Raw genomic sequence first — 13,912 nt, 5'->3', positions numbered from 1 at the left:
GGAATGTTCCCTCTACACCCACTTTGTTGAGGGTTTTTATCATAAATAGATGGTTGAATTTTGTCAAATTCTTTTTCTGCATTTATTGAGCTGATTATTTGATTTTGATCCTTTGTTAATGTGGTATATCACACTGATTGATCCACTTGATCATGCTGTCTGATCCTTTTAATGTACTGTTGAATTAGGTTTGCTAATATTTTATTAAGAATGTTTGCATCTGTTTTCATCAGGGATATTGGCCTGTAATTTTCATTTTTTATGGTATTCCTGTTTTTCAGTATCAGGGTGATGCGGGCCTTGTAAAAAGAGCTTGGAAGTGTTCGTTCCTATTCTACTTTTGGAAGAGTTTGAGAAGGATTATTATGAAGTCTTCTTTAAATGTTTGGTAGAAAAAAAGTAAAACGAATTTTTTTGGTAGAATTCATTTATGAAGCCATCTGGTCCTAGACTTCTATTTGTTGGGAAGTTTTTGATAACTGATTCAATACCCTTAAAGGCACCCCTCGTTTTGTTGTACTTTGCTCTGTTGTGCTTCACAGATATTATATTGTTTACAAATTGAAGGTTTGTGGCAGCCCTGTGTTGAGCAAGTCTATTGGTGCCATTTTTCCAGCAGTTGCTCACTTCATGCCTGTGTGTCACATTTTGGTGATTCTAACAATATTCAGACTTTTTCACTTTTGTATTTGTTATGGTGATCAGTGATGTTTGACGTTATTACTGCAAAAATTGACTCCCTGTAGGCTCAAGTGACAGCATTTTTTTTGGCAATAAAGTATTTTTAGGGTACATACATTGCTTTTTAGACAAAATGCTATTGACACTTAATGGAGTATTTAATAAACATAACTTTTATATGCACTGGGAAACTAGAAAAGTGACTCACTTTACTGAGGTGATCTGGAACTGAACCTGCATTCTCTCTGAGGTATATCTATATAGATAGATAAGACAGATGAAATGAATAAGTGGAGAAGCTATAGGTGTAACAGGTATTAAGAATTCTATGTACTGTTTTTATTTTTGTGATTTATGTTGTTTGGAATTACTCCAAGATAAAACGCAAGGAATCCCAGTCAAGTTCACACATGGTACAGGCTGTGGAAGGCATTCCGCAAACCTTCTGTCTCTCCCCCTTCTCTCCTGCCCAGCGTGGAGACTGTGAATGATGGGCAGTTTCACAGCGTGGAGCTAGTGATGCTAAACCAGACCCTGAACCTGGTGGTGGACAAAGGAGCCCCCAAAAGCCTGGGGAAGCTCCAGAAGCAGCCAGCAGTGAGCATCAACAGCCCCCTCTACCTTGGAGGTAAACCCCATCTCCTCCCACCTGTCCCTTGTACTCTGGTACCCACACCCAGGCCCACTGGTGGGGCTCACAGCTCTCATCTCAGCACCCACTGTCAAAGCCAATCAAGGGAGGCTTCCTGCAGGAAGTGATGGCCAAGCTGCTTCCTAAAGGGTGAACAGTTAGCCAGGTCATGGGGAAGAGAAGAGAAAAGGAGAGAGGGCAGGGCTCCTTCTGAGAAACTACAAGTTGTTCAGGGGCTGGGAGAAGGTGAAGATGAAATGGGGAGGGAGGAGATGCAGACAGGGTGCAGGCCCTCCAATATGGAGGCTCACCTCGGCTCTGCCACCTCCTCTGATGCTTTGAGGCTCAGCTGATGTGTATGGAGGAGCATGTTTAAAATTAAGGGCATTCAAAGGCCAAAGAGAGAAGAAGCGACCAGCCTGGCAGAGCCTGGGCCTGAAGCACAGCCTTGTGCTCGTAGTTCTCAAAGGGTTATGTACAAAAAAACCCAAAAAGGACCAGAGTAGGCTGTTCAACACTGAGATTCCCAAGGCTTGTCCCCAAGAGTCCACCTCCGAGGGCTGGGATGTGGGCGTGCAGGGTGGGCAGGGCGAGTCTTCAGGTTGCCGTCTGGTGCCCCTCCTGCAGGCATCCCCACCTCCACCGGCCTCTCAGCCTTGCGCCAGGGCATGGACCGGCAGCTGGGAGGTTTCCACGGCTGCATCCATGAGGTGCGCATCAACAATGAGCTCCAGGACTTCAAGGCCCTCCCCCCACAGGCCCTGGGTGTCTCGCCGGGCTGCAAGTCCTGCAGCGTGTGCAGGCACGGTCTGTGCCGAGCCGTGGAGAAGGACAGCGTGGTGTGTGAGTGCCACCCGGGCTGGACCGGCCCGCTGTGTGACCAGGAGGCCCGCAACCCCTGCCTTGGCCACAGGTCTGTGTTCTGTGCCCTCCCCGCTCCCCCGTCACCCCCGCCCCAGCAGGAAGTGAGCACAGATGGAAGCTGGAAGGACTGCAGTCAGACTGTAGGCAGGACCTGTGGGGGTGCTGCTCAGAAGGTCAGGCACTTACACAAAGAGCAGGTTTTGCTCAGAAGGGACGTCAGTGTGCAAGGGCCTGGCTGAAAAGTGCTTGTCAGATGACCGTCAGAGCCTGCCTAGAGTTGCAGCAGCCCCCACGTGCCTCTGAGCCAAGTGGAATGGGGCACCAGTGCACACATGCCATGGCAGGTGGGTGCATTTCAGCCCCAACTCAGGTCCCCTCTCAGTAGTGCCCCCCCATGCAGGCACCAGGGGTGTATAGCCAGACAGAGATGAATCATGGCATAGCTCTGGCATTCATTATGCATTCAAATACTGAGGGTCTACGATGTGTCGGACCTTGTACCAAACCTAAGACGCCCAGCGTCCTCAGTGTTCAGAGATCTGAATCAACCGAAACCAACACTGGAGCCATGCCTGGTAACTGGCGTGGCTGAGCAAGCTGGGACATGATATTGTGAATCGGAAGCGAAGGACAGCTGGAAGGGGGCAGGGTCTCCTGGGTCGCTCTGAAGTGTGTGTGCATGTTTGACTCTACAGTGAATATGTCCACAATGAACCCTGGCTCTGAACGTCATCCCAGGAGGGAGAATGCTGCAGCATGATTAAGAACCCAGCTGTGGCATCACTTTGTCCTCTGTGAGATGTAGATAAGACTGTCTACTACGCAGGTATACAGAGGAGAGGCGATGGTAGAAAATAAGACTGATGTTGGGGGTCAAGTATGTGCTCTAATGCCTGACACAGGGCAGGTGGTAGCTGGTGGTAGTGGTAGTAATAGTCATGTTAACAGTTAAGATGGCAGAACAGTTGAACTGGTTGGAGACTGCTTAGGTTTCTCTGAGCAGTGACTTGCCACCAAGACTGGTGGGCTCTGATGTCTGGGTATGAAACAGCCAATAAGCCAGCCTTGTTGCACTCACAGCTGACAGTGGTCTTTGGGTGATACTCACGAGCTCCAGCTGATGATACTGGGCCACTGGGCTGGCAGAGGACGGACCATGTGATGGAGCAGGCCTAGGATCCCGCGGCTCCAAGACCCCTGGTCCGAGCCCGGGAGTGGCTGGGGTGGACAGAGGAAGCCTGCAGCTGCTCTGCCTCCTGGTTCCCCTCTCACCCTTCCTCTGCCCCCAGCTGCATCCAGGGGAAGTGTGTGGCATCCGGAACCTCCTACGTGTGCAGATGCACCGAAGGCTATGGAGGGGCCTTGTGCGACCAAAAGAATGACTCCAGCAGCGCCTGCTCAACCTTCAAATGTCACCAGGGACAGTGCCACATCTCAGACCGAGGGGAGCCCTACTGCCTGTGCCAGCCTGGCTTTAGTGGGGAGCACTGTGAAGAAGGTGAGTCCACTGTGCGCAGGGGAGGGGGCCCTCAGAGGGATGCAGGGGTCAGAGTCAGACTCCACCTTCATCCCGTGGCCTGAGTTCCAGGTCCAGCTGTGCTACTTAGAGGCTGTGCGACCCTCATTGAGTCACCTACTGAGCCTCAAGTTCCTTCACTTTGAATATGGGAGCAACGCTGTACCTTCCTGTATGAGCTATCCATTGCTGCATAATAAATTAGCACCAGAACATAGCAGTTCAGAACTGCACTAAACATGCTCTATCCCACATGGTTCCTGTAGGTCAAAGATTCAGAAACAGCTTGGCAACCTTGAGAGACCCAAACTGAAACTATCTAGCGAACAGCCAGGACTAGGTGAGCTGTCTGGGCACCCTTTCTCCCCTCTGCCCTCCCTTCATCCTGCTGCAGCTGCCAGCCCTCGAGCTGCCAGCGTGGCCCTCTAAGCAGCGCCGCTGGCTCACCAGGGAGCTTATTAGCAAAGCAGACACCCGGGTCCTGCCCAGCCCTTTCGAAGCAGAACCTGCATCTTAACAAGAGCCCGTGCTGACTCTTACATACACTGACATTTCAGCTGTTGCTCTGCAGTCTCCTTCCAATCCTCCTGCCGTTATTGGGTCAACAGAAGACAGCTCCTTGGTCTGATCCCATTTTGAAAACATCAAATTACTTACCTCCCTTAGTGGCCCCTTTAGTGCGTTAATCAAAAAAGCAAAGTTGAAATTATGTTACAGTTGAAATGGTTCTGTCTCCTCTTGGAGGCTTTTCTCTGGCACAGAACCTGAGTCTTTGTTTCCCTCCATGTCACCAGAATCCCAGGCAGTTCACCCCCCATCACTAGAGGACTCTTTCACATTTTATACCTTGTTAAAATACCATTCTTAACTAACTTTGTTAAATAATGTATTTTGAAATAATTTCAGATCTACCAGAAAAGTTGCCAGAACAATACAAACAGCACTCCTGTTCCCTTCAACTCTACGGCCCAGCGTGCGGAGTTTGCGTTCCACCCCTCCCCACATCACACACACCTGTGATCATGAGTCTCTTTTCTATCCTTTTAACAATCTCATAATTTTGAAAAACTACATCAAGCTTAACAAAATTCACATGACATCACATTAACCACCTAAAGCTTTAAAATGCACTCACAATCCCTCTGATGCTCATAAGAGCCCATGAAGAAGCGGGAAGGACCAGGAAATGAGTCACTATTTTCCAGACAAGGAAACTGAGGGTCAGGGATGGCAAGGGACTGGTCCAAGGCTGAGAGGCCAAAGATCCCATGTGGCCAAGGTCCATTACTCCCTTTTTCACTGCCTTGCTCCACATGCTCTCCCGGTGGACTGAGGACAGTAGCAGGGTCAAGGTGAGAAGCTGGGTCAGGAACCAGAGGATTAAGCAGATCCACAGGGTTCCCACCTCTCATTTCTACAACTTGTACAAAAGCTCACACACATACCTTTGGCTCATTGACTCCTCTTCCTCTTTCACAACTCAACTCCAGCATCACTTCCCAGAAAGACAATATCTGGCCCCTAGGCTAGTCAGGCTCCTTTACTATGTATTTTGTGTAAACCTGTCCTGTTTCTTCACCTCAGTTTATGATTACAAATATATGTATTTAAATGACTATATAGTGTCTAGACCCTACACCAATGGAGACAGGCTACTGTGAATAGTGAGGACTGGGGCAAACTGGATGTCTCCTGTCCTGTCTAAAGCTCTCAGCTTCAGCCCATCACTGCCATGCAGGGATGCAGGCTTGGCTTCCCAGACCCCTTGGTTTTCAAAGAAACCAGATATCCCAACGTTTAGATGAAATATTCAGGGTTTTTTTTTTATGTTGGCATTTAATTTGGTTGTTAATCACCTGTGGTGCGATCAACATATGCGTGGGATGGGGTGTGAGATGGGGTTGAGCCCTCGGTCCACCAACTTGCCACATTTACTTTGGTCTTTAAGTTCCCTGAAGGAAGGGACCAAGCCTGATCTTGTCACTTTTATATCCTCAGGGCTTAGTTTTAAACTGGGCGCTAGTGGTAAAGAATCTGCCTGCCACTGCAGGAAGCGTCTGATCCCCGGGTCAGAAAGATCCCCTGGAGGAGGGTAGGGCAACCCCCTCCATATTCCTGCCTGGAGAATCCTATGGACAGAGGAGCCTGGAAGGCTACAGTCCATGGGGTTGCAAAGAGTTGGACACGACTGAGCAACTGAGCACGCACGCACACACAGAGCCTGGCACAGAAAAGGCACTAAACTTGCATGAAATAGATGGGTTAATGGAGAGGTTCCTAACCCCTGCGCCATGGACAGGGTGTTTTGTGGCATGTTAGGAACCAGGCACAGCAGGAGGTGAGCAGCAGGCAAAACCAAAACCATCTCCCCACCTACCCCATCCATAGAAAAATTGTCCTCCATGAAACTGGTCCCTAGTGCCAAAAAGGTTGGGGACCTCTGGGATAATGGGTGGACAGATGGACGGAAGGAGGAGAGAATGTGTAAGTACGTATGGTCCTCAGACTACAAGTGTTTTGGAGCAGCCTGCCCTGGCCCGCCACCTGTACCACCAATGCCCTGTCCTTGCCTCTTGTGCCCTCTGCAGAAACGCCTTGCCTCGGAGAGGTGGTCCGAGAGGTGATCCGCCGCCAGAAGGGTTATGCATCATGTGCCACGGCCTCCAAGATACCTGTCATGGAGTGTCGTGGGGGCTGCGGGCCCCAGTGCTGCCAGCCCACCCGCAGCAAGCGGCGGAAGTACATCTTTCAGTGCACAGACGGCTCCTCATTCGTGGAAGAGCTGGAGAGACACTTAGAGTGCGGCTGCCGCCCGTGTTCCTAAGGCCCCTGCACCCACTCTGCCTCCTGGGCTCCGGCCGGGCGGATGGGGACGGCCACCGGTCTCCCGCCGGCGAGGCCTGGAGTGAAGAAGTGGGAACCGGAGAGGAAGCAAAAGAAGAAAAGAATATTAAGTATATTGTAAAATAAACAAAAAATAGAACTTATTTTTATTATGGAAAGTGACTATTTTCATCTTTTATTATATAAATACATCACACCGTCTGAGTATATGTACCGTATAGGGAGTTCTTTTTACCAGAGTTTTTGTTCCATGTTGTGTAATTGTCATGTTTTTATAAACAGCTGTTAAAAGTTTTAAGGGAAAAAAAGAACTAATAAAAATGTTTTAAAACAAAAGGATGAACACAAAGAAGTGACAGCCTGACTGAGGCAGAAGGAGGAGGCTTAAATGTTTAGGTAACACTATTGTGTCAGCAGAAAGGAGGACCTGCTTACGGAGCTCAGGAAACGGAATGAGAAGAGGAAGACAGTAAAGGAAGAGATTTTCCTTTGTTTCTTCTGACCTTTACTGACTTTTCTTCCTTCCCTGGAAGCACTCAGCTTTTCAGCCCTGGTGGTTGAGGCCCAGGGTGTGCACTTCTTCCAGGAAAAACCGCTGAGCCCTGGGTCCTGCAGGGTCAGAGCTCACAGCCCCCACCCCTTCCTGGCTGCCCTTGACTCCATTCTGGGACTGTCTGAATGTGCCACAGGCTTAGTCTGAGCCTGTTTGGCCAAATCTGAAAATAGTGCCCCTTCTCCTGCCTGTCCCCAGAAAGGCAGTCCCCCTGCGGCTCCCCCAGGGGCACAGTGCTCACCCGTCTCCTCGGGCCCTAGCCCTGGCCCTTCCTCTGGAGGTTCTGAGCCACTCTCCTCCCTCGGTCCACCTCATATTGGAAGGCGAAATCAGGAGAACAGGCAGCCAGGGCTCCTGGGAATGAGAAGGGTCAGGGGCCAAGCCTGCCCACAGCTCTGGAAAGTTCTGGAAGGCTCCGGCCATGGGACAGATAGGCCTCTGAGACCTCATCCTCCAGTTCGTTATCTTTATGACAAAGACGCCGTGCCCATCTGCAACACTTTTCCACGCATAGCCATAATGCACCCTACTCTGTCCACATATCCCCTGCCCCTGAGAACGTATTCCTGTTTCATAGATGAGAAAACTGAGGCCTTTTTTACCCCAGTAACTCACCTTATGTCTCATCTATGATAAGTGGAAGACCAAAGCCCAAACTCTAAACTCTGGGTTCCGTCTCCAGAGTAGCATAAATGCAGGAGGATCAGGCAGCTAAAGTCATCAGAGAAGCCCTGCCAGGAAGGGAAAGTCAGTTTTTTCTGGTATTTTTCCTGTTCTCGTTTTGCTTCCTTAATATCCAGAAAGACTCTAGACTGAGAGACCTAGGTATCAGGGAACGTGATCAAGGCCAGCCCACTCAGCCCAGACTGCTGAAGGAGACTTGTCCCTGCCCCATCCCTGTCCACCCCCTTCCACCCCCATCAGGCCAGACGGCCCAGGGGCCAGCCACTCACACCAACCTCTGGGCCCACAACCATTGCTCCCTCCCCCAGGAGCCTCCCCCTGCAGAAGCATCAGGGAAGAGACAGCGGGGTGCAGTGGACCATCCAGCACTTAGCATTCCCAGAAGAGCCTCGAGGTTCTTGCAAGCCAAAGGCTCAAAGAGTCAAATGGGAGAAAGAAAAGAAAGGAAGATGGAAGAAAAATATGAGGAGGGAGGAGGAGTAGGAAGGAAGGAGAAAAGGGAAGGAAGGGGGACTGAGGGAGAAAGAGAACAAAGAAGAGATGATGAAGAGGAGAGAGGGATAAGATGGGGCATTTTCTTTAAAATATGTATATATAATATACATCATGTTCCAGGTACTTACTGTACCTTATGATGACTGTTTTACATATTAATGGCTAGGTTGGCTTAGTGCTTCCTACATTATACAACAGGTACCACTCTAATTTATATATATTAACATATAATATACATTTAATTCTCTAAACAACTCTGTAGTAAAGACACTGCTAACCCATCTTACAGTTCAATAAATTGAATCATGGAAAAGTTAACTTGCACAAGAACAGATGCCTAATAAATTACAGAGCCAGGATTTAGGCCCAGTCTGACTCCAGGACTTTCTCTTCATGGGAAGGAGACAGGTCCTGCTTCTAAGGATTCTATAGTTTGAGGCAGAAACAATCATGGAAATAGATAATTGCTTTATTATATGGAAGTAGCTGTCCCGAGTAAGGAATTTCCAAATCTTGAGTCTTCAAGAATGAATAGGAGTTTGCCAGGACACAGGGAAGGGAGTTGAAATGTCCATGATTCTCTGTTAAAAAGCAGGGAAATGTGAAAAGACCTGGCATGTTTGGGGGGCAGTCAGAGGTCTGGAGTGGCAGGAGTATGGCTGCATACTGGGGAGCAGAGATAAATGGGGAAGACGTGAAGGTAGGAGTTTGACCACAAAAAGCCACGTGTAGCAGGCTTAGACCACAGGGCTCCAGCAGGTTTTTGAGCAGGGGAAGTAGAACAAGCTCTGTTTTAGGAAAAGAGCTGGTGGCAAAGTAGAGAAAGGTCTGGGAGAAGAAGACAGGGCTTTGCCACCCAAAATGGCCTTTGGGTTCCCCCTAGTTGCTGACTTTGGTTTATTGAGGCTAGACAACACTCATTTCCAAATGGGTCACAAAGTCCTTGTGGTGGTTCAGAAGCTCTGCCCTGGGAGGGGTCTCCCCAGTACCCCTCCCACCCCCCCACACTCCCAGCCCTCCTCATGCATGCAGGTGGTCCTGAGCCTTATTCTACCACCGACATTCCTACCCAGCTCTCCCCACCCAGCACAAAGCCCACCCAGCTCGCCATCTTGAGAGCCCCACCCAGGGTCCCTGACTTTCTCAGAGGACTCGCCAAGCTCACAGCTTTCCCTTCATCTGCCCTAAGCATTCTGAGGCCTTTCTCTGCCAGCCACCCCCTGGGACCAACACCTAATCAGTCACAGTCAGCCAAGACAGCCAAAAGGACAAGATTCTTTCAGGGTGGCTGCTGGGGTAGGGGGCAATTTTGAGCCTTCCCTCCTCAATTTTGGAAGCCCTGACTTTATGAAATGCCAAACTCAGTACCATTAAGAAAATTCTCCCCAAATGAAGTTTCTCTAACAAATGGAGGTTAAAACTCTCTTAGTGGAGCAGGCAAATTCTAGAAAGTCCCATGGGGCAGAGACAGTTCAGTTAACCTGCACAGTCAATGGCTCAGTGCTTGTGTGTGAGGATGCACATGTGCAGAAGCAGCAGCTCAGGCTATGTTTCCCCCCGAGCAGGGCTCAGGGGGAGTGGAGGGAAACATCCCCTTTTAACTCAACCAAGGGACCCTAACGAGAGAATGTACTTAAAAGTTCTTTGTAAAGTATATTCTAAAAACTTTAAATGTAAGATGCTACTGTTATTATTACTGTTGTTGTTGCTATTAATGACATGCCAAAAGGTCCTTTACACAAGATGGCTTTGCCTTTTCAATTTCATTGAAAAGAAACTGAGTCTGAAACTTCAGAAAGATGACAGAGAGGACGAAAAGTGGGAAAGAGGCAAGGAAAGGGAGGGAGATCCCCGAGGGCCAGGGAAAGAGGCAAAAATCCCCAGGACAACCCTCAGGAACATAGAGGTGGCCAGAAAGGGAACTGAGCCAACCTTGCCCTTCACCAGATACAAAGCTATCAACAGACTGAACCCTTAGGCTGAGCAGCCAGCCACTGCCTTTGCTAGGAGCAGAAGCCCCTGGCATAAGTGGACCTGCCCCCAAAAACAAAGGATCCCAGATATCAGAGTGGGAGGAACCCATAGGGGCCCTTGGTGGCTAGAACACCGAAAATCAGAGAAATGGCACTTCTAGACCAGAGACCAAGATCATCCAGGAAATCAACGCCAGGAGCAGGTAGAGACTACCCAGGCTAAAGTTCTTCCTGCGACTCCCCAGGGGCATCCAGGCAGCGCAAAGCCTGAAATAGACTCTCCAATTAGTGGCCAGGAAAGTGTCTACAGTTTCCCTCACAGCTGTCTCCCGGTGTCCTCAGGTGGTCCGCAAGCTGGGGCGTGATCTGGTTTGGTAACGCTTAACCACACTTCCCAGTCTGGGTTAGACAGTGCCATAGGAAACACTTGGGGAAAGTTGACAAGAGATGCCAGCTAGCAGGGCCAGCAAAGACAGAATGGGGCATTTGGCAAAGCTTATTTCTCTAACTCAATAAGTTTCTAAAAAGAAAAATTTTAAGATTTTTTTTAAAAAAAACAATGTAATAGTGCCACTTCACCAGTACAGGATAAATAATGTGTTTTTTTTTTTTTCAACAGACTGTCATATGCTGATATCATTAAAATAAATGGATGAGAGCCATCAGATGCTCTTGTGAATACCAGAAGCTTAGCCCTCCTCTGTGATGTGTGTTTTATTTTTACTCCTGACCTTCGCACTCCCTGGGGCAAAGATTACTGCATTCATGGTTGGGGCAAGTCTGGTGTGGAATAAGTGAAAAAAATTGGCTTCTTGCACCATGACGTGGGAAAAACGGATCCAGGGTTCCCCAGAGATACGGAAGAGAAAACGGAACACATGGCCACATGGCATAGGGTCTGCAGGGCATGTGGTCACATACTGGATGCCAAGGGTCACAGAAGAGGAAGCCACTCCAGCACAGAGAACATGATATGAAGGAAGATTTCCTCCCGGGCACTCCAATTAATTAAATCCCCTCCTTTGTCATTTCTTCCATAAGCATTTACTGAAGATCTGCTTTGTGCCAGGTTCTGATCTAGGCAGTAAGGACTACAAAGATGACCAAGATAAATTCCTTCCTCTCCTGGAGCTTAACTTTTAACTGAGTGTCAATCAACAATCAAAAAGGGACTTCCCTGGTGGTCCAGTGGCTAAGATGCTGAGCTCCCAATGCATGGAGTCCAGGTTCAGTCCCTGGTCAGGGAACTAGATGCCACATCCCACAACTAGAAGTTTGCAAGCCACAACTAAAGATCAAAGATCCCACATGCTACAACTAAGACTCAGTGCAAACAAACAAGTAAATAAATAAACATATAAAACAAGCAATCAACCAAAGAAAACATCAGATAATATTTAAAAAGTAGAGTTGGCCTGGCACATTAGCTGGTGGGTACTTTACACAACAAATTTGAGGAAGGCCTCTCTGAAGAATGTGAACTCAGGGTGGGGTAAAGAAGAAATGGAAGAAGCCTGGCCCTGCAGCCCTCCCTACCTGTCTGCCCTCACACAGGTCTCATTTGAGGGAGGTGGATAGCCCAAGATCCTTAGGAGGCCAGAACTGATGCCGTAGCAAGAGAGCACTAGGAGAGGACTAGTGAGTGAGGGGAGGGGGCAGACCCCACCCTCGGCTTCCAGCCAACAGGCTTCCTTGGGGGCCCAGGGCCTCTCTGAATGAGAAATGCCAAGGGTCTGGAGGCCACCACTGGCTGGATGCAGGTCACCTTCACTTCCCTGGAAGATGGCTTTTATCTCCCCTGTGACGAACCCCACTGGGAAAAAGACTCTGGTGGGCAGCAGATTCACCAAGCGTCAGCAAATAACCCAGGCACTCCTTTGCCTGCTATTTCCTGAGCAAGAGAGAGCTGCACAGGCCAGGTGCCCCGAGCCCCCATCAACACTCCTTTGACATGAGCGTCCCACCTCTCAGCACGAAAGAAAGAAATTGGGGGTGGGGGTGGGGGATGGGGGAGGAGGTAGGTTTTGTGTGGCACGCACTGTCACACAGCCCAAAACACACAAATCATGTCACATAGCCTGACACACAGCCTCACACACACACACACACACCCACAGTCACACAGCCTCACACACACACACACACACACACACTGTGTCACACATCCTGGGCATCCCTGCCAGGAGGAGCTGCTGGCCAGGAGCCCATAACCTCCATTTTCCATGGTTAAAACAAAGAGCCCCTCCTTCCAAGTTTGGAACTGATAGATCTATTATTCCCTCTCAAGTTCCTGTTTGTATCTGTCCATTGCAGAGCTTCTCAGCTGGGAAGGACTCTGCCTGCCCCCCCACCCCAGGAGACATTTGGAGATGTCTAGACACATTTAGATTGTGTGACCAGGGCAGGGGGTGCCACTGGCACAGAGCAGGTGGAGGTCAGAAATGCTGTTCAACATCCTAAAATGCACAGCACAGCCTCCACAACTGAGAATTATCCTGCCCAACATATCAGTAGTCCTAAGACTGAGAAACCCTGGCTTGGACTAATTGGATCTTTCACTGAACAGTTGGCTGGAATCATGGAGAAAGGAAGAAGGAGTAGGAGTGCTAAATAGATACAAATAGTGGCCTCTTCAGGGGAGGATGGTCTCTCTGTCGGGACACATAGCAGGCTAATGGTCATACTTGCATTTATAACGTCATTATTGATGGCGGATGGGGAATCCCAGCTGAGCTATTTCAAATCCTGAAAGATGATACTGTCAAAGTGCTGCACTCAATATGCCAGCAAATTTGGAAAACTCAGCAGTGGCCAAAGCACTGGAAAAGTTCAGTTTCATTCCAACCCCAAAGAAGGGCAATGCCAAAGAATGTTCAATCTACCACACAATTGCACTCATCTCCCATGCTAGCAAAGTAATGCTCAAAATTCTCCAAGCTAGGGTTCAACAGTATGTGAACCAAAAACTTCCAGATGTTCAAGCTGGATTCAGAAAAGGTGGATTCTTTACCAACTGAGCTATGAGGGAAGCCCTTTGACTGTGTGGATCACAACAAACTATGGAAAATGAAAATTCTGAAAGAGATGGGAATACCAGACCACCTTACCTGCCTCCTGTGAAACCTGTATGCAGGTCAAGAAGCAACAGTTAAAACTGGATATGGAACAAGAAACTGGTTAAAAATTGGGAAAGGAGTACATTGAGGCTGTATACTGTCACCCTGCTTATCTAACTTTTATGTAGAATACACCATGCAAAACGCTGAGCTGGATGAAGTACAAGCTGGAATTAAGATTGCAGGAAGAAATATCAACAAACTCAGACATGCAGATGACACCACCTTAATGGCAAAAAGCAAAGAGGAACTAGAGAGCCTCTAGATGAAAATGAAAAAGGAGGGGTGAAAAAGCTGGCTTAATATGCAACATTTGAAGGTGGAAGAAGATGGTGGAGGAGTAAGACAGGGAGATCGTCAACCTCCCCACAAATACATCAAAAACTCATCAAGATATGAAACAACTCCTTCAAAGCAACCTCTAGGCGACAGCAGAAGACCCCAGGCCTCCAGGAGGGCAGGCTAAGCTCCCTGGAATGAGGTTGGAGAGAGGATGGAGACGCAAAAACGGAAGAGACCAAGAACTTCAGGACGGAGCCTGTGCCCCCAGGCAGT

At 48.8% G+C, this 13,912-nt stretch overlaps 1 protein-coding gene across 3 annotated transcripts in view; it reads left to right on the top strand.

Moving 5' to 3' along the window:
• SLIT3 (slit guidance ligand 3) overlaps positions 1-10,920 on the top strand; it is a 781,214-nt gene extending 770,294 nt beyond the window's left edge. For 2 of the 3 annotated variants that reach the window (XM_055554942.1, XM_055554941.1), the window contains 4 exons: positions 1,155-1,309; positions 1,940-2,225; positions 3,466-3,674; positions 6,281-10,920. In XM_055554942.1, coding sequence (XP_055410917.1) covers positions 1,155-1,309; positions 1,940-2,225; positions 3,466-3,674; positions 6,281-6,516 — 886 coding nt within the window. In that variant the 3' untranslated portion in view covers positions 6,517-10,920. Of the gene's footprint in view, positions 1-1,154; positions 1,310-1,939; positions 2,226-3,465; positions 3,675-3,958; positions 4,033-6,280 lie in introns of all 3 variants that reach the window. The other variant, XM_055554944.1, reaches the window with a different exon arrangement.
• Positions 10,921-13,912: the final 2,992 nt, after the last annotated feature.

This window comes from Bubalus kerabau, chromosome 18, assembly GCF_029407905.1.
Source record: "Bubalus kerabau isolate K-KA32 ecotype Philippines breed swamp buffalo chromosome 18, PCC_UOA_SB_1v2, whole genome shotgun sequence".
In the NCBI taxonomy this organism is placed as follows: Eukaryota; Metazoa; Chordata; class Mammalia; order Artiodactyla; family Bovidae; genus Bubalus; species Bubalus kerabau.
This window is presented reverse-complemented; position numbering and strand designations above follow the sequence as displayed.